Source organism: Thermobia domestica, chromosome 7 (assembly GCF_964235325.1).
Source record: "Thermobia domestica chromosome 7, izTheDome1.hap1.1, whole genome shotgun sequence".
In the NCBI taxonomy this organism is placed as follows: domain Eukaryota; kingdom Metazoa; phylum Arthropoda; class Insecta; order Zygentoma; family Lepismatidae; genus Thermobia; species Thermobia domestica.
This window is the reverse complement of record NC_137460.1, coordinates 53,270,183-53,297,290: the sequence shown is the minus strand read 5'-3', so window position 1 is coordinate 53,297,290 and position 27,108 is coordinate 53,270,183. Positions and strand designations below refer to the sequence as shown.

At 36.4% G+C, this 27,108-nt stretch overlaps 1 protein-coding gene across 4 annotated transcripts in view; it reads left to right on the top strand.

Moving 5' to 3' along the window:
• The window catches only part of Ctl2 (Choline transporter-like 2), a 259,790-nt gene that overhangs the window by 85,995 nt on the left and 146,687 nt on the right, over nucleotides 1–27,108 (top strand). Inside the window, exon 1 of one of the 4 annotated variants that reach the window (XM_081764667.1) lies at nucleotides 19,597–19,651. The exons of 2 other annotated variants lie outside the window; for them this stretch is intronic. In XM_081764667.1, coding sequence (XP_081620793.1) covers nucleotides 19,612–19,651 — 40 coding nt within the window. In that variant the 5' untranslated portion in view covers nucleotides 19,597–19,611. Of the gene's footprint in view, nucleotides 1–19,596; nucleotides 19,652–24,536; nucleotides 25,129–27,108 lie in introns of those variants that run through there. One more of the 4 variants, XM_081764666.1, reaches the window with a different exon arrangement.

The window sequence follows — 27,108 nt, the reverse complement described above, 5'->3', positions numbered from 1 at the left end:
GGCATTTGCCTGGTGTGAATGAAGAAAACCCAGGAAAACCTCATTCAGGGTGGCTGGCCTGAAAGAGCGTGTTACACTTTTTCGACCGAGTGCCCCCACCGGGAATCGAACCCGGAACCGATCGCACCGAAGGCGAGAGTTTTAGCGACTACGCTGCAATCTTTTATTGGTAGTTCTTTATTGGACTTAAGGAAGAGAAGAGTTTGGCAAACGTAATACGAAAGAAAACAAATTTTAATATTCATAAATATGTAATTATTAACTTTCTTTAAAAAAATACAAAAATTAAATCAATATGTTTTAATTAACATTAAGAAAATTAACAGTTCGTCTGATTCCTTTATTTCCTAGCTTTCTTATATAATACAAAAATTAGATCAGAAGTACAAGAATCGTGAACAAGCGAAAAATCAATCCATGACGAGGTTAGGCAACAAATGCCACAAACGCATTAAAGTATTTAATTTAGATGAATAAATAAGATAGAGATAGAAAATATACAGATAAATGAGGTGAGATAAAGATAGAAGTGTAGGAAATATATATATCTTGATTGGCGCTTAGTTTTCAGTGCCTAGCTTACTTTATATGTCGTAAATTGTGATTTTTACTATGTACCTCGCGCCCAAACGTCTGGCGCCTAAACGGCTTTGCGCCCAAACGTCCGGCGCCCAAACGGCAGCGCCAAAACGTCCGCGCCCAAATGGCGGCGCCCAAACGTCCTGTCCCGCTCGTAAGTACCTTCTTGGTTGTAATAAGCTTTTTAGGTAGATTTTAAAATCTACCTCTATGGAGATCTCTCACAATCTATCAATATACATGGTGAAATGAAAGTCCTCACCACCCTTGTGTGTTGAGAATGAGTTGAGAGGGAATGCTGAAACTTAAAAGTGGTCTGATACATCAAATGGAGCTATCAAGCATCATGGCAACTATCTTTGATTGGTATTCGAAATTTCAAATGCAAAGGGAGTCATGTTACATGTTTTAAGGCTAGAATTTTACCAAAAATACGGTTGTATGGTTGTTGTAGCTCTATAGCAAGTCATTTCGAAGTTACCGCTTCTGAATGTTTTCTAGTTATGCCTTTAGGAGTTAAGCTCGCGTTTCGTGGAGGTGGGTGAGATTTTTGTTGCAAAAATTTGATTACTTTCTCAGAACACTGATGCTAATAAAATTATTTTAAAATAATATGTACATTTTCGAAAAGTAATGCCACTTCATGTTGTGCTAACTTTAGAATATTTTCTGCAAGCCTATGTAATTGGTTGTTTTTTGAGTTAATAATTTAAGATTTGGGGCGTTCAGAGCACAATGGATTCGAATCCATTTTCAATAAAATTCAATTTTGCTCAGCAAATGAATTCTATTTCAAAACGTAATATCTTCACAGTCAAGAGTCCAAAACAAATGTAACTAAAACCATGCGAAAAGGCGTGGGGTAGTTTCATATCACAGTCGCTAGACAGGGGGCGTCAGTGGGACAGGAGGGCAACCACTCCCATCCACACTCTGGATTTCAGATTTTGGGGGCAGTAAGGCAGTTTTAAAAATCTTTTATTAAGCAAAGTCAAACAGAACAAGCTTGAGGTCCTTACACCGAATAAATACGGAGAATATACAGATGATTAAAACTGGAAGGATTGCTTAGGCCCAGTTTCCAGAATTTTAAGCAGGACCGAAACTCGAAAGTAGAGCCACCTTTGGAATCCTTTAGCCAAAAAAATATACAAGAGAGCAATACAGGTCTATAGCTCGTTACAGCGAATGAAGATGGATTATAACTTATCAAAATCCGTATTTATTCGGTGTAAGGACTTCAATTTTTTAATGTTGCACTTTACTCAGCAAAAAGTTTCAGAATTTGCATTACTGCCCCCAAAATCTGAAATTCAGAGTAAGGGACGGATGACTTCTAAACGAACGCTCGTTGCTAGCGGTAATTATATAAAATTCTAGATTGCATGTTGTCATGTAATTTTTCCTTCTTTCATCTCGGATTCGTGATTGTGAAAATATGACGTTTTCCGTCGGTATATTCTTTTGGACACACTCTGCATTTATTTACCGTAATTATGTATCATTGACTGTAGCATTCGGAGCTTAACTTGTAAATCATTCCCATGCTGAGCGTACACAACATAATGTTAATATCTTAAATTTATGAGCAAGGAGGGGTAAATTAGCCCTCCTCCCCATTCCATCAACGCCCTTGTCTATCGGTTGTCCTATGAACCTCTAATCCACACCCTTTCACATGGCTTTTGTTAAATTTATTTCGTACCATTGGCTACGAAGACACTACGTTTACTGAGCAAAGGTGAACCTTTCTGAAAATGGACTTGGATCCCTTGTGCTCTGAATGCCCCATATTCAAAAATATTTTATGGGAACTGAGTTGGAACCTAATTTATCCTGCAACCCAAATTTGTTCGAAACGCATAAAATTAATTTGTTTAGTTTGATTGATTACAGTCTTGCCTTACATCAGTAGCAAGGCTATATGAGATAGGGCTTTTTTTTTAAAGTTGGAACCGAACCACTAATTTTGAAATTTTACGTTGGATTGCATTCAAAATCTATACAGCAAATTCGGACGTCTCGTGCCTCTACCTTCAAAACTTAATATTGAGAAACCGAAAATTGCGTCCAGCGTTGTGCGTACATACAGACAGACGAACAAATTGAGATCAAATTGTCCCAGACACTGATGTTACAATAAGTATAAGGTTTTATGGTTAGTTACGCGAGCGACTGCCATACTTTGCGCTTTCTCGTCTGTTCCATTCATACAAGCTATGCCAAGATGTAAAGTTTTTAAGAAAATTTAAAGTGATGTGGGAAAGAGGGACGGAATAAAATTTTCATAGTATAATGAAAAAGATATTGTTGATACAAAATTAATTCTTATCTGAAGTTTCCAATTGCATCTCAACCACATCACTGACGTTAGAATCATCAGAAGCAATTTTCGGATCAACACTTTCAATATTTGTTTGGGTTTCCATTTTTTTTTTCACAGCATTGCATTTTTCATTCTTTGAACTAAACCAACCATTTCTTTCTTACACGTTTTGCAGCCAGCTCGTATGGTCGTTTTTTTTTTTTTTTTTTTTTTTTTATCTGATGGAGTTTGAGTTACTTTAATAAATTTGCTCCAAATGATGTCCTATTTTTTCTTCCCATAAAACTCGTGTTAAACGATTCCAAGTTGTACGGAGACTAAGAACCAACATGTACTGTTGTATCAACGAATGCCTGTGATATTCCAATTTCAGAACCGCAATTTAGCAAATAATCTTTTTTGTATGTTTTCTGAATGCAACACAAAACTTTGTTTCCATGATAATTATTTTATTTATTTTTTAATGTCAATTCTACAAATAGTCCAACCTTCAACTACGACACTTTTTCGCAAGTTAACTGAGAAGCATTTAAACAATACACGTTAAAAATAAGGGGAAAAAAGAGACAAAATAAATTGTGCATCACCACCTTGACCTGCTGTAGCCACGAGAAATCAAAATATTCACATGGAAAGAAAATAGTCTTCTGAATGGGGAGCACTTTTGACATTTTTTTCCTCTGGATTTTTTTTTTTTTTTTGCAAAAATAAAATAAAACAAAAATAAACATTTGTTTAAAACAAGTCTTAAAACTACACGTGTTTAAAACAAAATGTTTAAAACGTATACAAAATTTGTTTTAAACAAAATCAATTGTTTAAAACCAGTTTTAATATTTTGTTTTAAACAAAACAATCCTGGTTATAACCTCTTATAGGAAATGCCAATAGCTTCTATAATATACCAAAGGTATTCGATTCTGCAATACTATGTCATGGATGACATCAATGTTTTCTGTTGAATATGCACTGGATTGAAGTTCATCATCAATGAACGTGTGACACTTGAAAAGCTGCAATTCAATTTCTCACAGTAGCATTAGAAGTTGCACGGTTTCTCAATAATTGGCAAATATCAAGAGTTTTTTTTTTTTTTTTTTTTTTGTTGTTGTGATATCCTTTTTCTAGAGGTACTCAATAACAGCTTTTTTCACCCACTGTTCCCTGGTTATGCCTATTCACGGGACCATTCTGTCTGTCATGGAGCTAGGAGGCAGAAGTAAAATGTAAAACCAATGATGTAGGTGACAATTCTGTATACAACATGACTATTTTTTTTAATGTTAGCTTTAACAATTCATATCAATTCCAGTGATATTTCGCTAAATGTTTAACAATAAAGATGCAGGTGTTGGTGGTACTACTACTACTATAATACTACGCGGTTAAATAATGCATGTGTGTTGTCTTGAACTAAACAAAGATTTCTGCATTTGCCAAGGTACTATTTTGCTATGAAACTAACATTGCAGTAAGTTATGGAATAGGACCTGAATATTTCAAACAACAACCAACAAAGTGTGCTGGAAAGGCTTCACTACTCTTTTGACTTCCCTTCCTATTACTGCGAGTGTTTTGTTGCCAAATTCTCAATTTTAAGGGACTTAAAAAGGGAAAGCAGACTTTGGTAAATTAACTTCAGGGCCATCTTTCGCAAGGTAAACACACTTAAAGTGTTAATATTACAAACTGGAAGAGCGCAATGGCCAGTAATAGTGGAGAAAAAGCGTCTTAAAGTTTCCGACTCACTGCTTATATGATACTGCGCGAAAACTTAATAAGTGACGGCGTGGCAGAGTGAGGAGCATCTATGACTCACGTGCAAAGGATCCCTTGTTCGATTCTCGCTCGAATTAACTTTTTTTCTTTTTGCTTTAATCAATAAAGTAGCGATTTGTAACTACAAGTAAAATATCATTTCACAATATGTTGATCATTCGTCAAAATAAGAGTTCAAATTGTTTTGAAAACTTGCTTTTCCGTGTCCTCTTTATTAGTAATGATCGACAAAATGTATGCTATTCTGGAAAGGAATGAGTAGTTACATTTTTACAGCGTCTCCTATGCATTGATAGAATAGGTATCACGAAGGATGCCAGAACCACCACATGGTCTAGTAGATAGAGTGCTCTCCGTCGGTGCTCGGTATAAAATCTGTGGGGTATACTTGAATGTAATGATGCGAAACACACTTTACCAAAAAAATGTAGGTGCTGTCCACAGAAGCTCAGTCATTCAGAGGAAACAGGATGGGGCAATTGCCCCATCAAAAGTTTGAGGAATACATATACTTTAATTGATTGTCTACTAATATATTAGTACAAAACTTGAAAGTCTTATATCGGTGGTGCTCTTGTCCCCTCAAGCAAAGTTTGAAATGACGTTTCTGGTTATAGCACACATGCAGTATTACCAAAGGGGATTTCCCCTTCATCCTCCTTGTAGTTCGTACACTGTCCACAGATATAGACACGAAGCGTCAAGAACATGTTTTACACAATGCTTGTGCTAACAATACTATAACCCGTAATATCTATATATTTACGGAATAGATTCTGTTGCTAGTTAACATGGAACGATTTTACAACTGATTTGAAAATTTCCAATGTTTTATGCACTTTAAACATATGGTGAATCAATATTTTCCTTGTAGTTACAAATTGATACTTTATTGGTTAAAGCAACAAAAAAAATGTTGACACGAGCGGGAATCGAACCCGGGATCCTTTGCACGTGAGTCGTAGATGTTTCTCACTCTACCAAGCCGTCATTTGATAACTTTATGCGTAGTATCATATATGCAGCGAGCTGGAAACTTTAAGACTCTTTTGCCGATATTTCTAGCTATTGCACTCTCCCAGTTTGTAATATTAACACTTTAATTTGCAGTAATACTTTGTGAAAGATGGCCGAGAAGTTCATTTACCAAACTCTGCTTTTCCCTTGTTAGAGAAAAATTTCAGGTGCGTAATTATATTTTGGAGAAGTGTACAATTGTAATTTTTGTTGTTGATATTGTGTTAATATGCCTTTCTTTCCTGACGTATTTTGACATTAGTAAACATCTTGAATGCTTACCTGTCGATAAGGTTACACGGTATATGGTTGTGTGTTAAGGGACATTTTACTAGTGGAAAAACGGAACAAAGAATTTGCATTAAAATTTTGCTTAAAGCATGAAATAAAGTGCAGAATGAAAATGTTTAATGTGGCTTTCAGAGAGCCTTTCAGGAATAAAACTAGGATTTAGAGTGGTACAAATATTAACAAAAGTGTCGTGATGACGTTGAAGATACCGAGCACTTACTGTTAGATGCCCCAGCTTATCAGCAACTAATAACAATGTCAAAAATGAAGGAAATTATAATGGTCAATCCTTGAATCACTATCAGAAAGGTTGCTAATTATGTTATTGAAGCAGTAGAAATACGTTGGCATATTTGGCTCATGCCAATTATTATTATTATTATTATTATTATGTTTTGTGTATTCGCTGGACATGATCTTCCACAATTTCTTCTTATTCTTGAAGATAAAGTAAACCATGAAAGAAGGACCTTTTGCTAGCACTGGGGAGATAGATATAATCGTTGAAAGAAATGCCATACCAAAAATTGCGTTTTAGAAATGCTTCGAAGATTGGAAAAATCTGTGGCAGCAAGTGCATCATGTTTGATTTGATTTTTAGTTTAGCGTCCCTTTCTGCAGCGAGGCTATATGAGACGTTGGCCTTCCAACTTAACATAGGATCGCAACCACATGAGATAGCGCCGGGAATCGAACCCGGATCCCCTACGCCAAAGGTGCGTATGCTAACCGCTTAGAACACGGGACAAAATTAATATTGATAAATATATAACTTTTTTCAAAAAAGAGAAACTAAAATTTCGCATATTTTTTATCAAACCTCATACACTTTAATTAGTTCGTCCTCCTGTCCAGAGAAACTTAATGGGAGATTCAGCAGGCTTTCCACATTCTAAAACAAACTGAATTTTCTTGTATGCTTCTGATCAAAAGTTGATCTTCAATTTTTAAGTATGATCTTCAATGTTGGTCTAGTGGCTAACGCGCGTACCTTTAGTACACGAAGTCCCGGGTTGGATTCCCGATGGGGAAGACTGGAAATTTGAACATATTATAGTGATTCGGATTTAACTTCAAACTGTAGGTCCACATCTCATATAAGCCCGATGCTGAAAAGGAATGCTAAACTCAATCAACCTATCGATTTGAAATAACATGCTTTTGCCGAATACTTAATTTCTTAAATGAAATGGGCAATTATAGTGCAGATCTGAAGTTATTGCATCATTAGAACCTTACTACGAGAAGAGTATTCGTTAGAGGAGTTTCATTTTTGAGTATAACAGCAACGAAAAAATAAACTACGTTGAACTGTACATCGCAGAACAGGCTGTATATTTTATATTCGAGATTACAATGTCCATTAAGTGTCTGTATAATGAACACGCTCCGTAATTATAGGATATCAATTTTGATTGAATCTTTCAGCCGACTAGAATTTCACCACGTACATACGAACGTGATTAATTAAAAGTCTCTCTTCAAATATTTGAGATAGTGCTGTCTGTCTCCAATCGTTCCATCCCATGGAGTTTACTCGTAAATTACATTTGCTCTCAACATTTGATCATATATTCCATAAATTAATGTTTCCGGTCTGGTAAGTTCTGTGTGATTTCAGTGCACAAACAAGATATGAGAATGGTGTTTTAAAACAAGAAAGACCTTGAAATAATACCTACATATGTCTGGAGAAAATCACGCAACTTGTATGTCAAGGTTGAGGTTATGACATAATCCTTACCCTTGAGGGGAAAATTTGGGGCTAAACATAGATATAACAACAGACTGAGACATTGCTATGGAATTCATCTTAAGAGTAGTGATACTATGACCTTTCTTTTGTTTTCCTCTTAGGAAGCAACAGATCAAAGACTGACTCACAAGGATAAATGCTGCATGTTTCCAGCGTCCTGGTAGTACGACATCCACTATAACACTTAGTGTTACCCAGTGGTGTAATACTAGAATTTTTGGTTGGTATACGCTCGATCGTTTTCAAAAGTGTATTATACGCAAGACTACTTGGCGTATACGCACATCAATATAAGCTCATTTTTTCGTAAATTTAAGGTGAGTATACGCTGGGCTATAAAAATTTTAGGTGGGTGTACGCCGTATACTCCCGTATACGCCCCATTACATCCCTGGTGTTACCATGCTTAATTTTCTGCTGAAATAGTGCAAAAAGTGGCATTTCACAGTAGCTTAGGTCTGGGTTCGAGTCTCGTGAAGCTGAAGAGCCAGGTCTCTTATGTCCTCCGTACTCTTCAAGGAATGCATTGTGGTCTTTGTAGGTTGAACATTTGATTCTATAAAACAGAAGATTAAAATTCAAGTGAATAGTTGAAAGTTTCGGGGGAAAATGAAAATGAAATGGAATTTTTCAGTTTAATGTTCCAGGTTTATGTCCTCTAGGCTAAAGGAGACGGATTATTAAGGCAAGTGAATGATGATGGAAGAATTGGTGGAATGAGAATTTGGGAGGAAAATATAGTACCTCGAGAAAACTAAAAATTAAGCAAGTTCCAATACCTTAATATACCTGTAGTTGTATTATTATAAAGTATGTATTTTTTATCTATTAATACGATATAAAATTGAGGAAATTTTCACTAATATTATTTTTAAGATATGTTCAAAACATTGTAAGAAAATGATGAATTTGATTTCGAAGGGGGCAAGAGTAAGGTGATCCATAGTACATTTTGACTAATAAAAGTGGTCACTATTGGAAAAAATAAATTCAAAAACGCTGCTTTAGAGAATCGGAAGCTGTAGGAATTGGGTACACATTTGAACTATTGTTGTTTAGAGAATCTGGTACGTTATTGGTTTAATTGTATCGTATTTGCCATAAGACATTCATTTCCTTTTTGGTTAAATTACTTACCAATTCTACTTTATAAATTTCTTTTAAAAAAGTTTTCCGTGTATAAAATAAGAATTAGTGTAGGTCAAATATATATATATGACGAATTTCATCTAAATTTTCCTTATATTTTATCTCCTTACCTTATAAAGCAAAACTCCTTGAAAAGTTGAAACTTTCTTAATGGCCCCAGTACTTTTTCCTTAACCACAGACTTGGTTAAAACTTTTTTGCTATAAATTATACACTAATACAAATGTTAGTTGCTTCTTACTTTAAAATTTATAGTACTTTTCCTCTGTACTCTTTTCTACGATGTCAAATGACACATTTTGCGTCATGATATCTCCTTGTGAATATATCTTGTGTAATTTTATATTATATTTGTTGAGATTGATAAAGATCTTCATTGATGAGTAGTGTTACGAGCAATTTCTCGTCTCGTCTCGTCTCGAGAAAGGAGACGAGAGAATTACATTTTCAAATTCAAGACGAGACAAGAAATTTATTGAGTCTCGTGGGGGGAAAACTAGTTCGCTCAAGTCTTCGATAAGTAATTGTACCAACATAATGAACATCATTTATCAACGTTTAAAGGTACGCAAGTCATTACACAATCAACTGTAACAATAAATATGGTTTCTTCCCGGTGGGAGCTCATATGGTTTGGATCCAACGTTAAACTGTACGTCCACCTCATATAGCCTCGCTGCTGAAAGGGTCGCTAAAACTCAAAATCAAATCAAATAAATAAATATAGTTTTGATCTTGTTATTAGTTTGTCGGGCTTACCCTACTTGTTGGTATATATATAGTAAGAAGAGAATAGTGTTTGTTATAATTATATTAGCAGCCTTATAAATACTTTTCTTGTGTCTGATGATATTTCCTCGTCTCTAGGTCACGAGTTTGTCCATATCGTTAAAACTTTTCAAATGTATACCGTATTTTTTTTTCTGCAATACAATTGGGTTTATTGGAATTGAACACAAATGATAGGTTTACTTCCCGATCCTCTTCGCTACAATTTTTATGGTGGACAATATCGTGTCTGTGAGTTTTCTCGGGGTTCTTCCGTTTCCTCCCACTTTCTCATTCTACCAATTCTTCCATTATCCTTCACTTGCCTTGATCATCGTCTGCCTTAGCCTAAAAGGCATTTTTGTGTGAGGATAAACTAAAAGATTTCATTTTTCTTTCTTTCTTTCTTTTCTTTTTTTTTTTTTTTTTTTTTTAGTCTACGCTACAAATTCATTTAATTGTTCTCGAAAAACTGCCTACTTATTATCTTCTTATGTTAAAATTAGTTAAGCAATTATGTTTACTTTACTTTCATGGCTACTGTCTACATTTAGGTGCCTTCGTAAATGAATGCACAAGAGCCAATATCCACACTTACTTTTCTTCTTAAGATATTGGTATTTATTGAAATCAGTTCACATAAGAGGTGGAAAAATCTTCACTAACCTTGCAAACATAGTCTACGTTTTCTTGGTACACAAACTGCACAGTGGGATCTAAAAATGAAATGAAAAATGAAATCTTTAAGTTTTATGTCCCACGATTATGGCGGCTAGGCTAAAGGAGACGGTGATGATGAGAAATGAAGCAAATTGTGGAATGAATAAAGTGGGAGGAAACGGAAGAACCCCGAGAAAACCCATGCACACGGTATTTGACCACCACATAATTCACTTCACATATGATTTTAAAAGTATATGTAAAATTATCTAAGAACTTTGACCCCACTGAGCGGGCCGCGGTGGCTCAGTTGGACAGCGTTCACGTCTGATGCATGGGCATAGGCGGAGCTATGGGATCATAGGGGGCATTGCCTCCTAACTTTTTGATAAAAAAATAAAAATGCCACCTATAAGATCCATCCTTCAATTCTCATATGCATTTACCGTGCCCCCTGCAGACAAAAAGTCTGCCCTTCCAGGAGACAATTCCTAACTCTGCCCATGTGTATGGGGTCCTTGGTTCGATCCCAGCTTAAGTCCTGTGAACTTTGTGGTGGACAAATACCGTGTGCATGGGTTTTCTCGGGGTTCTCCCGTTTCCTCCCACTTTATTCATTCCACTATTTGCTTCATTTCTCATCATCACCATCTCCTTTAGCCTAGTCGCCATAATCGTGGGACATAAAACTTAAAGATTTCATTTTATTTTTAGATCCCACTGTGCAGTTTGTGCACCAAGAAAACGTAGACTGTATTTGCAGGGTTAGTGAGAATTTTCACCTCTTATGTGAACTGATTTCAATAAATACCAATATCTTAAGAAGAAAAGTAAGTGTGGATATTGGCTCTTGTGCATTCATTTACGAAGGCACCTAAATGTAGACAGTAGCCATGAAAATGTGATGATTTGAAATCAAACTTGACACGACATACTTTCCGGATGAGCGATTACTTACATTTGGTCTATATTTATGAAACACTAAAACAGCCTTGTAAATACGAATCGGAACGGAGGAAAATGATGTTTTGCCCTGACCCTTATGATGAAACGAAAAAATACTTTTGCAGCAATTGTAAATTAAAACTGACCCACATAAAAGTTGGAAACTTCATGCATATTCACAGGGAGAAACAAATGGAGTTTCGCACGCAATTCGAAAATCTTGTATTGATCTTTGAGTTAGTTTGCCATTACCTAAGCTATTTTCTTCTATATTGATGTAAAATATTAATGTTACTGTTTATGCAACATAGAAGTTAAAATTAGATATGGATTAGTTTTATAGTTTTTTTTTCTAACAATCTAATTTCTTGCTATCGAGTTTCCAAAAAAAGAAAAAGAACCTTCCATTTATGTTACTTTTTCGTAAAAGTAACATGTTCTGTTCATCGTTCTACCCTTAATTTTTTTTTTTTAAAAAAATAAAAATCATCCCATTCCTCATTCCGTAATATGGAGTGAATTTGTTTCGTTACCGTTTTTCAGCGTTCAACTCCAACTCCTTTCATTTATTTATTTATTTATTATTATTTATTATTTATTTATTTATTTATTTTAAGGGCAATATCAATAAGTAAGTCTCTGGACTCTGAATGCCTCAGAACTCGAACAACGTGAAACCTGAACAAAAAATTCCAGCAAATTTTGCCCTGGAATCTGAACGCTGCTTCATAATCCGAATATCCAGCTCATTGTTCGTGTGTGCCTGTACACACAATTTCCCTGCGCTCGGGCCAACCGGCCAATAATAATAGAGTGGTCCAAAAGTAGGGATACAACCCTGCATTAATCAGTATGACATTTTAGTTTAAGATAATGTTTTTTTTTTTTTTTTTTTGTTTGCTTCTGTCTGTTCCGAGCTTGTGGAATAAGCGAAAAGAAATTAAGAACAAATAATAAACTAAATCAATACCCATGGGCGGCTATTAGGGGGGCAAAGGGGGGCAGTTGCCCCCACTTTTCTGAAGTGACCCATTGATGTATATAGTTTCATTTGGAAATGTGAAGTTATTGTATATATTACTAGTTCATAGAAAAGAATGATGCCATGTATTTGCCGTTGCGTGAGTACGTATTGGTTATTTCTCTTACGGTGGTGTTAAGAAAGCTATAGGAATTGAGTTTCAATTGCCACGGAAAATGGTCCAAAATTTAACCTATTGGAGCGCAATAATTGCAGCATACTTTCATTTCTTACTTACAATGTTAATCAGCCGTTTTGAAAGTAATTGAGATAACATTTCGTCAAAAAAAAAAAAAAAGTCTTTCACAAGTTATTCTTTAATTGCATAAAAATTGACAGTTCCCAAAATGTATTTTCTTTTTTCTAATAGTAAGGAACATTGAATGAAAACAGTAATAAGAAACAACTTCTACCTTTTCCATTGTTTTGCAGTGTAATATACGAGTAAAGTGGTGTGTTTAGGGAGGTACGAGTGTATACAATTAAATTTAGTGAATTCAACATAATTCTAGGTTTCAGAATTATTTTAGTATACCTGGAGTGATTCTAAGTATTGTTGAGTTTAGATGTATTCCAAGAAAGTGAAAACTGCACCTACTGGCAACGAACATGTTTCGGGAAGCTACAAAAGTGTTTCTTTAAATGTCGTAGCATATGCTCGCAGTATTTACTGTCTTTTTAAGAGTAATAACATACATTTAATAGCATGTGGGGAATTCAAAATAAGTTGTTCATTATTCCCCGGTTTCTTGCAAAACAAGCCTCATTATTCCTTACTGGGATTAATATTATCTTTTCTATTTATTTGTTTTGCAAATTTGTTATTAAATAATATCACACAATTTCCAGACAGAATTTTAAGATGTTCATGAGCAAGAAATCAAACTTCTTACACTTTCGTTGTTTAACAATACTTCCGTTGCTCTTGTCAATTTACTTAATAAACGATGAAATACGATATACGGTATTTTAACTGAAAAAGATAGTATCCTATTAGTTATACAACCTTTCGTCAAACAATGTGTTAGCAGGCAAGCAGGTAAACTAACATTGATATACAAATATTCAGATCATGTCTTGCCCCCCACTTTTAACGTCCAATCGCCGCCACTGTCAATACCTGTATGGATAACAATAAGCAAATGATATAAAATGCCATGAGGCGATCAGTATGGAACTTATACCTGTTTTTGGGCCACCCTGTATAACTTGTGCTAATTCTTCTTCTTCTTCTTATTCTTCTTCTTCTTCTTCTTCTTATTATTATTATTATTATTAATAATAATAATATTTGGTCTAGGAATTAATTCGTGCGGTTGGTACGCACACATTGAAGCTGTAGTACAAACACAAAATACATAAATACCTTAAGAAAAATATTGTCCATCGCTAGCCACCACTTTCGCCCATCTGTCAGGCAATGTACGGATTCCGTGGCGAAAGAAGTCCTCATCCTTGGAAGCGATCCAGTCAGAGACCCATGTTTCGATATCTTCTGAAGAAGTAAACCGCTGTCCAATCAAATCGTTGTTCATGCAATCGAACAAGTAGTAGTCCGAAGGAGCAACGTCTAATGAATACGGCGGGTGGGGTAAAACTTCCCATCCGACATTTTCTAAATAGGTTTTGACCGGTTTTGCGACATGTGGGCGAGCGTTATCATGTTGAACAATAAGTTTATCATGTCTGTTCTCCCATTCTGGTCGTGTTCTGGCCAGAGCTTGCTTCAAACGCATTAATTGTCGTCGATAACGTTCTCCATTCATAGTTTCACCCGGTTGCATCAGCTCATAGTACACCACACCTTTCATATCCCACCATATGCACAGCATAACCTTTGCACAGTGAATATCTCGTTTTGGTTGTGATGGACCTAGTTCACCTGGTTTCACCCAGGCCTTTTTTCGTTTAGGGTTCTCGTAATGGATCCACTTCTCATCACCCGTAATAATTCGATGCAGAAACCCCTTTCTGCTCTGTCGTTGAAGCAGCAATTCGCAAATGGTTTTTCGTCTTTCAACGTCTCTGTCTTTCAATTCATGTGGAACCCAATGTGACATCTTTTGAATCATTCCCATGGCTTTCAAGCGTTTGGAGACTGTTGTTTGATCAACGCCTAATGCTGCTGCAAGTTGTTCCTGCGTTTGACACGAATCCTGCTCGAGCAATGCTGTCAATTCTTCGTCTTGAAATTTTTTTGGCTGTCCAGCTCGCTCTTGGTCTGCCAAGCCGAAATCACCACTTCTAAACCGTGCAAACCACTTCTGACACGTTCGCTCAGCTAGAGCATGGTCACCATACACTTCCACCAAAATACGATGACTGTCAGTCGCACTTTTCTGCATGTTAAAGTAATGCAGCAGGACACCCCGCAAAAACACTTTATCAGGCACAAATTGCGCCATGTTCACTTAACTACAAACTGGTGTTGTTGACGCTTTAATCCACTGCCCTATACTACGAACGATACGCGATGAAAGGGGTTTGCAACACATGTGTGGATACACGGAACTGTGGGACGCTCCGTTCGTTGCGCCATCTCTTGTCCACCCGCACGAATTAATTCCTAGACCAAATAATAATAATAATAATAATAATAATAATAATAATAATAATAATAATAATAATAAGACAATGTAAATGATACCATGTGTATATTTTAAGTACTAGATATACCTGCAACTCTATCCATCACGACTCTGGAACTCACTAAAGGAATAATGAACACTTCTGACCAGAGTACATATACTTATTTATTAAACTCTAGTCAGAAGTGTTAATTATTGCTTTAAATATACCTATATCATGCATTTGAGGATTATTTTTTTCTTTTTAAAGACCGAAAGGAAAATAATAACCATATTAAAAACTTCAAAGCAATTATTTTATATAGAAAGTGCTAAAAAGGAACATGATCTATCTATCTATCTATAATATACAGGGTGGCCCAAAAGTAGGTATACAGTACCGTACTGATCAGCTCATTGGATTTTATATCATTTCTTTTGTTATCCATCATGTAGGCTTAGTTTCTTTATTATTTGTTCCTAATATTCTTTTACTTATGCCTTAAGCTCGTAACAGCCAAAGCAAATACGTGGGATGACTGAAAAGTTGTCGGCCTATTCAATAAAGATTGTCAGTAGCATAAATGTTTATAGTTATTTTTCGACATACTCCCCCTTTTAGGGCCACTTTTTCTACCGGCCCTGCAAGGCCATTATACCCTCCGTGTAGAAGGTTTCTTCCTACGTGTGCAAAAAGCTCTCTACCGCAGTCTTGACGTCATCATTTGATGGAAAGTGGGTCCTGCTAGTTTTTTTTTTAAGTTATGGAAAAGATGAAAGTTTCAGGAGCCAAATCGGGGGAATAAGGCGGATGTTGAACCAGCACGAAGCCACAGGATTCAATAGCAGACGTCCCAATGGCGGATGTTTGCACGAGTGCATTGTCCTCATGAAAGAGAGGACACAGCATTCCTGGACGTTTCAAGTTGATTGCATCCCTTAAACGCTTCAGTTGAGCAGCATAATATTCTCCGTTCACTTTCTTGAGGTACTCAGCCAGAATAATACCTCACGAATCCCAAAAAAACAGAGACCATCAACTTTCCAGCTAATGGGAGTGGTTTGAACTTCTTGGGGGGAGAAGGAGGGGTGTTTCCACTGTTTCGATTGAACCTTGGATTCTGGCTGAAAATGGTAAACCCATGCTTCGTCCATTGTCACAAAACGTTTGAGAAATGTTACAAGATCTTTTTCAAAAAGGGTAAAGTTTTCGACGGAAATGACGTGTGTCTGTCGTTTTTCTTTTGTCAACATTCTTAGAACTCATCGACATGACACCTTGTGCATGCCCAGTACAACTCTTATTATGTGTCCAACGCGTTCTTGAGATACGCCCACTCTCTCAGCAATGCAGCGTTCTGTCACAAGCCGGTCTGCCATGACGATATCTTGAATTGCAATGTTTTCCTCAATACTGGCCGTGACTGGTCGGTCTTCCACTGCGAGGGGCATCTTCGATAGAGATGTTGCCCCGCTTGGATTCCGACACCCACTTTTTAACAGTAGAATAGGAAGGGGCATCCTCCCCTAATGTTTGCATCATGTCATTGTGGATCTTCTGTGTACTCATGCCCTTTTTCAGCAGATAGTGGATGACCGCACGTTTGCTCGCTTTATCCATTTTTCAAAATGTGGTCATCTTGGCAACTTCAATATCTGAAAGAAACAAAAGATGTTAATGTGAAGTTTGGTATGTAAGCTAGCAAAACTACATACTATAGTTACCAAAAGGATATTTGGCTAGGACAGGGACGTAGCTAGGGAGGGGCACGGGGAGCACCGCCCCCCCAAATCTTGGTTTGGACCCCTCAAATATTTATTTAAAATTATGTTACAAATTGTTTTTATCCAACAATAAATGAAAAAATTATTCATAGTAAACTTAAATTATTCGTACTTCTAAGAAAAGGTTATTTTTTAAACCCATTTATAGGCTATTTCTTAAACATTAAGTGAACGGTAATGTGAGTATAAGACCAGTAACTTTGGGGCTGGGAGTCGTCATTTTTAACATTGCTAGGTTCTTCCAGCCCATAGTGATTCCAGCCTTATAGTCGCTTTGAGGTGCCAAGGGCTAAAAATCTATGCGAAACCACTTTTTATAACCGACTAACAAGTAAAGGGTCCAAATGGATGAGTTGAGATGCAGGATGAGACATAGAGTATGTGAAAATATTTTTATGTGCAAAATTATAGCGGCTGAGCGCCATAAGGAACGGAGGGGGAGGGAGTCAAATTTGGTGGGAGAAGGGCTATGTTACGTTATAGAAATATATCAAATAAACTGTTGAATTGTAAAAATGGTGAAAGATAGACAATTCAAACAGTGGTAGTTTCACATATTGACAAGAGAAAAATGGGCAAAGTAGATCAGGAACCTCCGCCGCTATTTTGCAATTTGTAATTTTGAAATATGTGATATCTTTTTGAAATGGAAAGGTATTCACGTCATATATCAGTTAGGGCCAACATGTTCTTAAACAGTCAATTATGAACTTTAGTGATCGTTACCTGTACTTATTTGGAAAATTTAGGACCATCTTTATAGTTATTTACGAAAATTTAGGAGAATGGTGACAACATTGTGAGCGAGTTTGTCAGAAAATTCTGCAAGGAAAATATATCTGTAATTGGTGGCATTCAAGCATGTCATCCTAAAACAAAACTGTTCTTGATGGAGGAGGCAACGGAAGAGTTTGCTACGCAATTCGAAATAGATTTTCCTGAATATGAATTCGTTATTGTAAAAATTACATAGAATCTCTTATGGACAAAGAAATTACAAATATCTCGTACCTGAAAGCTGTTCTGCCCAAGGCAATTTTCCCCAAAAATACGAATTTGGTGGAAATAGTCTTGACGCTACCTGTGTTATCAGCTACTTGTGAGTGTTCTTTCAGCGTGCATAAGACTCTCAAATCCAGTGGTGTATTTACGATTTTGTTTCGGGGCTTTGCTAACTTTAGTCCTGGAAATATGAAAATTCTGCAAGATATGTCATTTACTTTACTACAGTAAATAAAATTTCGTGGGGAGGGCTTAAGCCTAGAGCCTCCATAAATACGCCACCGATCAAACGTGTCACTAGACTAATGTGTCACAACAGTCAATAACAGTGATGTAGGCCTATATGAAAGTTTCCTATTGTCAGTTTGCTGTTAATATATCTAAACATTTTTGATACTATAAATAAATGGAGAGAAAAAAAATCAAATCTTTAGTTTCACATTCCACGGTTATGCTAAAGGTGATGGGTGATTAATAATGAAATAAATGTGAATGAATTTGTGGAATAAGAACGTGGGAAGAAACGAGAAAAGCCCGGGAAAGCTCATGAACTCAATATTATCCATCACAAATTTAAATAACACGCACCTAAGGTTAGTGCTCTACCACTGAGCTAACATCTTGACCTCTGGATTGAGACCTGACTGTTTTCGGAGGTAGTAAGTGTGGTTCTTATCTCAAATGAAAAACCATCAGAACAAAGGGATTAAGAAGGACCGGGAGTGTTCCAAAGGATGTCATGGGGAATATACGTGAGTCTGTGATGTATATTCACCTAATATTTTTATAGTCTGGTGTATGGATACTTTAAATTTACGAAAGAATAATCTATGCGGGAGTGGGTATAAGCTATATTTCTGAAAACAGACTATAAAAATTCCAGCATTACATCACTGAAGCGTTCGTTCTGCAGGTATGGAGAACAACAAAATTGGTTAGGTTTAACAAAGAAACCCGCGACGAAGTGTTACGGAGAACATTGGAAATAATTGTAGTGTTGGAGAATAGTTAGTTAGAAGAAACTGGTCACTGCACTGTTTGAGAAGTTGTATTCCGAGGAAGATAATGGAAGGCACTAGTGCCAACCCTGAGGGGAAGATAAGGTCCCCTTTAGGCAGGCATGAACCCTCGTATTTATATTAAAATTCCATTGATTTCTTGTATACTGACAATGAAATACCCATACCAGAACGCCCTCTCCCCGAAGTCTACAGAACTCAGGGCCAGTGACGAAATGTATTGTGGAAGGAAAACGAGGGAGAATGACACGATAATTACAGTAACTGATGGACAATATTCATAAAACAATTCCTATGTTAGTCCTCCCCGCTTGTCCATTTGCTAGAGCATGTCTCTTTGGGTGCACCTGGTCTCAGATTCGATTCCCATTGGGAGAACATTAAAACTTTGAAGGCGTTATGGTGGTTTGGATTCCACCTTAAATTGTAGGTTTACGTCTCATATAGCCTCAGTGCTGAATGAAGACAAAAAGATAAACTGCGAATCATAATGAATGAGTTATTCTCAATTTGCTGCATGCAATCTGTCAGTAATGTTCGTATACTAATGATGATAGTTCCACGCTAAATTGTAATCCAGGTTTAATACTGTTAGTGTTGTAAACGGATTTAAAACTCCGAAGATTACTATTGCTTTTTAAAATCCATAATCTGTTTGGTTGCGTGTACTTCCTTTTGAAGATTATCCACAACTCTCATTGATATTTAGAACTTTGCACTCCACTTCCTTCACGTTGTCAAATGACTTCCTACTTCCACTTGGTTTCCTCTCAGCGAACACCGACAGAAGTGTTGCCAAATGTAGTTAATAACAAGCCTGTAACTAACTTGACCTTAAGTGTATACGTGAAGTTTGGTTTAAAGAGACTTTACGTAATCGCTATTTGTATGGTTTCGCTCTCTCATGTTTGTATTTCGAAAGATAAAGTTATTTTCTGCTGGGTGCAATGGATTCTGATCCGTTCCTGCGACACAACAACAAAAATGGTGAGTAACATTTCTCATTTTAATTAATTCCATCATTAACGTGAATTACTTAACAAGTAAGATTATAACTTTTAAAACTTTTTTGAATATGCATACGTCAGTTTGGTGATACTAAACTTGATGTTAGTTTCAAGACTATTCAATGTCAGCAACAACATACTAAGAAGCGATGATCTTGAAATTTAGTTTTACCTTTTTAAGCAACCATTGTTTCTGATAATCTTGAGCCTGCTTTACTAGCAATTCCATTATGTATGTACCGGTACATGGCAGATATCGAAATCCTCATAGGGTAATTATTTACTATTTGACAAGGAAATGTCATATACACTTTCATATAACATTTTAAAACGATATCGTCATACGCTATATTTGAATCTGATTTTTCATTGTAGCGACACTTACTTTTTTAACACCTGATAAGATAAACGTTAGGTAAGAATTTCCTTATTCGCCAGTTAAACAGAAAAGATAAGATTAGTACTAGTTATCTCTAGGTACTATTTGATATCTGTAGCCAGTGGTGTAACTACAATGGAGCAAGTGGAGTTGCTTCAGGGCGCACAGTAAAAGTGCGCAAGGGCGAAAAAAATACGGAAAACTCTTCCGTATGCAAAGAACGTTTGAAAACATTTCAAAAGGTACGCTCAGTTAATTGGATACCGGTGGGTGGACCCAGGAATTTTTGAGGGGGGGGGGGGCAGGTCTGAAAAATAAACTTTAGACATTTTTTCGATATTTGGCTCGCTAACTAAAAATGTGGACTGCAGTGCTTCATAATACGTATTTATCTCTGCCCTTCTGGAGGCGGCATTGAGGAAACCCATGTTGTTCAACACGAGAGAATCTAGGATTACCATGAACTGGAAGTGCATATATTATCTGCAATGAGTGGAGAACTCACTCAGAATCTTCCTTTTGAGAAATTTTAAAACTTTTTTCCCAAGGGCTTTGATCAAGCGCTTCTTTAGGGACTAATTTATATATTTTACTCCTCATGGAGGGGCGCGCGAGCCCCGCGCCCCCTTTCTGGATCCTCACTGGGCGATACCCGGACAATCGTCGCTGCAATGTTTGTCTAGCTAGCTGCCTACTAAAAGTCTTGTGTAAGGAGTTATTGCAATCATCAGTGCGCCGCGCCCCCTCCTGGGTTCCACCGTCACCTGGGAATAAAACGAAAATTGGGCCTGTTTCAAACCTAGTTGACACTTATAAAACTATTCTGTACTAACGGCTTACATTAAGAATTATAAGCAATGATATCATTCTACCTTTAATGTATAAAAGTAGCAGTAAAAAACAACAACAAAAAACTTTTTGTCTAAATCATCCTCATTAAAATAATAAACCTGTGTACTAAAGTAATCATTCATAATTAAATATAATTTACATTTTTTTACTAACCATATAAAAGAATTTTTCGCATGCTCTCCTCCTCAACTGTGTGAGAAAAATATTTTCCAGGGTAAAATGATCTATAAATGTGTATTGATATTATAACGCAGCAGCTGAAATGCGTGGGGCATTGGGCGGATATGAATAAATCGATGATCGATCGATCCAGGGCGCAGTAAAACTAATTACGCCACTGTCTGATGTTGGCCGAATTGCTTAGCTTAGACCCCTATACGCAGTGTTTCTTCTAGACATATTTTTGGCCGCATTGCCTCCCCGGAGCTCTGAGAGTGCTCCCCCCCGGAGGGGATCAAAACAATACGTTTATAATATACTAATAAATAGAATAGTACCTTGTGAAAATATGTGGCCCTCCGAATACTAAGTGTGTCCACCCGGAACATTTTTCTGAAAGAAACGTTGCTTATACGTAGTTATGCTTGCATTATAATCTCGATATCTTGGGGAATTATTTCTATGGGCGACAGGAATGTATGCAAGATATCGGTCCTCGGGGAGCCAGGCTCCCTCGAAATCTCGACTTTTCTGTAAATTTAGTATAATTTTAGGGGCAATTTTACAAATGTTAATATAAATTATTCTCATATTGCATTTAGAAACTTCCAAAATCTTTGGACCCCTGAAATAGATTCCTGCGTGTGGCCCTGAGTTGCGATATCCTGATGTACCATGTCTAAATTTGCGATAAGTCTCTTTCATTAGAGCGTATAGAAGTTGAAATCGATGAAAGAGCGAGAGAAAATTTTCATATCTATATCTATATCTATATCTTTATCTATATCTATATTTATATCTATCTCTGTATCTATCTATCTATCTATCTATCTATCTATCTATCTATCTATCTATCTATCTATCTATCTATCTATCTATCTATCTATCTATCTATCTATCTATCTATATCTATCTATCTATCTATCTATCTATCTATCTATCTATACCTACCTATCTATCTATCTATATAACTTAGTATTTCCTGAACTGAAGCATTGAAGTGTGTACCTGAGTTTCCGCCGGGATTGGAGTGAAAAGGAAGGAAATATTGTAGCTTTCAACATACGGATATACAATAACTGATGAGGAAATTTATGCGGAAACAAAATCAAAATATGAAGAGACTTCACTGGGACATTATTTACTTATGACTGTATCTTGCACAAGGATAACATGTAATCGCAAGTTATCTTTGCTCCCAGGAAGAAGCGGTTCGGAAAATGCAGGAACAGTTTCTTGTCAGCAACTATCCTGCCTACATAATTTGCAAGATAAAGTCAAAGAAGTCGTTTATATATGAGAAAAAACTCCCCCTCTTTATCATTTTTGTTGTATGTGGATCAATATTGAAACCAGAAGTTGCAGTGGATTCTTCCCTCTTCCGGTGTCCATAAAGACTTAAGGGATGGAGGTGAAATGTATTCTTTGGGGCGCTTAATCGATTACAGGAAACCGCTCGGTTTTTGTTCTAAAGTGATCAGCGTTAAAATCTGGACCGGTTGATTTCTATTACTTCAGATTTTAGTATCACCTCCATCAACGGACTCGGGTTCTTGACTTTTGGGAGTGGCGGATCTGCAGTGTGTCCATTATACAATGCAACCCGGAGTTTAAACTAATATAACTTTTAAACCTGAAACGATACACAAACAATAGTTATACCAAAATGAAGCTTTGTTCATGCATACATTTTTAAACTAGGAAGCAACGACTGGAAGTACTACGAACCACACAGTGCTGCCAGACGTAACCCAAGATGTAAATCTTTTTTTTTTTTTTTTTTTTTTTTTTGCAAAAACTTAAATTAGCTCATACGTATGGATGTTCTGTCGTTAATTTTCAGTTTGTTTATTGGAATAGCTTGAAAACTATGGAGCAGAAAAAAGAAGTTTTCTTTTCCAGCGAAAACTAATTGGATGAAGCCTTTGTAACGGGGAACTAGGGAAATCGTAGTTTTCATAAATTAACACTGAATTGGCAACACGACTTATGTTTCAGTGCATCAAAATGTGTTGTAAGGATCTGTTTACATTATGAAATTCCTAAAAACAACGAAAAAGAAACTTTGAAATTATCATGAAAAAACTTTTATTTACATGCACCCGGCAATACTACTATTCATTTCTATGGGAGCAAGAGCAATCCTCGAACTATGTAAGACCTGGAAACGAACATTCGCAGTGCCATTCAGCACATTAACATTTTTTTTCTCTTCGTAAAGTTGCTGCCAACATGATAAAACGTGTGAACCAGTGTTTAATCAAAAGAGTCACTTCCAGCATCTGTTGTAGAGCTAATAACTTATTTCGTGGTAACAGCAGTGTTTCTGGGTGCATATAAGTAAAAGTTTTATCATGATAATTTCAGTTTCTTTTTTGTTGTTTTCAGGAATCTCATAATGTAGATAAATCCTTACCACACCTTAGATGCACTGGAACATCAGCAGTGTTGCCAATTCAGAGTGTTAATTTATGAAAACTACGATTTCCCTATTTCCCCCTTACAGAGGTTTCATCCGATTAGTTTTCACTGAAAATGAAAAATTCTTTTCTCTGCTCCATAGTTTCGCAGCTACTCCAGAACATCCATACGTATGAGTTACTCAATTTACGTGTTTTGCAGAAAAAAAAGTTACAACTTCGGTTACATCTGGCAACACTGTGTGGTTCCTAGTGTACTTCAGTCGTTGCTTTCTATTTTAAAAATATATACATGAACAAAGCTTGATTTTGGTATAACCATTATTTGTGTATCGCTTCAGGTTCAAAAGTTCTACTATCCCAAACTGCGGGTTGCATTGTGTATTGGACATGGACACCTTGTAGCAGATATAAAATGGGAGCAGCGAGATCCCAGACTATAATAGGTGTATCATGAGTTTATTATAAACTTTAATTATTTAGAAATTTAAATAGCTTAAATTGTTTTTTGATTCAAAATCTAGGAAGAGGTATGCCCTCCTGGCCCCGGACAAGATCCGACACTGAATTTTGTCCCTCTCCGGGCGAAAATCAGTGATCCATCAAGTAGGGTTCTTCTTAAGATTTGTTCCCTCTCTCGGACGGACAAACACACATGTAGACAAACAGGATAAATACATCAAAGAAGTTTTAGTAAATCAGACTGCTTTATAAAAGAAAGAAAGAGAAAATGGTGAACTTCAATTTTGAGTAACGTATACTTGTTTCATCTCTATTAAATTTTATCACTACAAAGAAAAGTAACTTTACATGGGAACATTGATCACGGATCACCTTCCTGCATATATATTTTTCGTAAGTCTTGCTACAAAGGTGAAAGTGAAAGCATTAATTATCTCTGGAATTTAGGAGTCTTCCTTCTGTCATTTACGGACCATTATTATTTTCGTCCGTAACCTTGGCGAAACGAGAAGTGCTGCCACCTTTCTCGTCCTTTTCAGCTTTCGTGGTGTGCGTGTGCTAATAATTGACCTTTCGAATAATAGATGCCGCTGGCGGTTACATGACCGTATCATCGGAGAGGAAAGATAGCAATGTGATTATTATTGTTTTCTTCAGTAGTGCACATGTCTGTGTGCACAAGCACCTGTTGGTTGTGCCAGTAGGGAAATCAGTTCAGAGTGAGTCGAAGAACGACGCACAGCGGCGTGGCGGTCAGTGCTGTTTGTCATAAACTGTCTTCCTTTCTAGAAAAAGAAAAGAAAAACTATTTTTATGTGTGTTGACGTTTGTGATATTTAGTTCGTTAGTCAGCTGTGCAGTGCTGTATTTGTGATTTTCTTATCAGCGGCATTGCTATCTGTAGAGCGTAACTTGAATTAAAAAAAAAAAAAATCTACGATAGCATTGATATTGCGGCAGTATATTTGGACGCTGTGAAGGTATACATGCGAAAGTTGTAAACAAGACCGCGCCTCCTCTAATAACGTTGTCAGTGAACATCTGTGGGTGGCAGCGTTGAGACGGAGGGTATTTAAATTTAAACACGCTCTCTCGGCAAGTTTTTAAATGGACTTGTGAAGAAAACCCTCATCTCTCTGTCAGAAATGGTGAAAACAACTCCATCAGAACTTCGTGGTTCCCGTGGTAAGTGCCATAAATATTAAATATCTTATTTAATTCCTATGATTAAGATCTGTTTTTCTCTCAAAGGCGATACTTCACTCCAGTTAAGTAGCCATTAGCTATTTAAGCGTTTTATTGCCTACATCTTTTCGACGAGTTCATTTATATGCTTTGTGTGTGCAAACGTGTATCGTTTATATGTAGTAATATAATTCCTGTCATTGTTTAATCCAATTAAATTATCGTTACTTCTCTAAACTATGTTAGTATGTGTAGTTTATATTTTCTGTGTGCGAATTGGAATTGCACACAATCTGATTATGATTCAAATTTAAAGTGTGTAATTAACATTCTAGTGTATTGCGGTTTGAGGCAACCTCAATGCAGGCTGTTTATATATATATATAATAGTTATTGTATGTTCAAATTGTTATTTAGGCCTATTGTTTCTGTTGACAGTGGATAGTGCGAAATTGGAATCGTGTTGACAATATTTTCCCCACGCGGTGAATGTTGGCATAGTGTCTTTTAATATATATAGACCTGACCGACTTCCAATAGTTTCCTCCACATTATTATTAGTAGTAAATTTCCGTTGTTATGTGGCCACTAAATAATACAACTGTTGTTAATAGAGTCCTGGGTTCGCGCCTTCGGTATAGAGTACGGGGGGTTCAATCCCGATGGCAGAACATTAAGCATATCATAGTGGTTCGGGTTTCTCATCAATTTCTCATATAATTAAAAAACCTAAATGTCAAACAAACTAGTAATTGTGTGACAAATTATGTTTAAATCGACTTAAATATCCTTTTGTTTGTATCTAAGCGGCTGCATTTTCACGTGTTAAGAAAGGATCTCAGAAAAAGGCCTGATCAAAATTGTAACTTTAAATTACGATTCTGGTTGTGATTTGAAGTAACGAATAGTGGTGTACGCAAGAGGGGGGGGGGTTCCGGCAAGGGCGCCGATTTCTCTGTAAATTTGGAGGGGCTCTTTGAGATGCAGAAGGTATACATATGAAGATTTTAAGACAAATTGCACTCAAATTATGCCAAATATTTGCATACTCATAAATACAATAGGGGGCCCACATCGGCTCCCCAGGATCGGCGCCTTTGGTTTCCGGATGTAACCCTCTCTCGAGCAAAGTATGCATAAATAAAATTAAAATATGTATTCAAACACCTGAAATGATGGATCCACGTGATAAAATCATGCGTATTCCACTGCTCGGATATGTCTAAACCGAGCACGTTACGTTAAGTTTGGTCTTCATCACGTTTGATCTAGGTCTCAAAATGCATCAAAGAGATAACTGTCATCGTGTCATGTCATTTGTAAAACCAACAAATAACACTAAATTGTGTTAAAGTGGCTGGTTGATTTGGGAGTTTAGCGTACTTTTTCAGTCACCAAGGCAATGTGTGAGCTGGACCTACATCTTAATGTGAATCTCCAAACCATTTGAACCTTCATTTGAGATCAAACACCGGTCCCACATGTCTCGTAATGAAACTAGAACAGATTAGTGCATAGCTTATTAGATTTATGCTGGTTAGTGACATCCACGATATGAGGCACGACAGAATTTTCGTGGCGGGATACAGGACGAGACAGTCTCAAATATATAGAGTATCACATGCAGTAGCGTCATTTCAGTTAGTAGGCCTATATTATTCGTTAGTATATTATTATAGTATTGATTAATATTTATTTATCAAACTCGGGTGAGGCAATTTCCTTTCCTCCTACCTTTTCCAAACGATGCATCTGCTCGTGGACAACACTTATGCAGATTAGTGCATAATAATAATAATAATAATAATAATGTTCTCTGTAAAGTGGTAGGGTAAAAAGATTTTACTTATTATTATTATTATTATTATTATTATTATTATTATTATTATTATTATTATTATTATTATTAGAGGGATGTTAATCGCTGCTTGAAATTTTCTCTGTTAACAGCAACATTATATTAGGCTATTAAATGCAAAT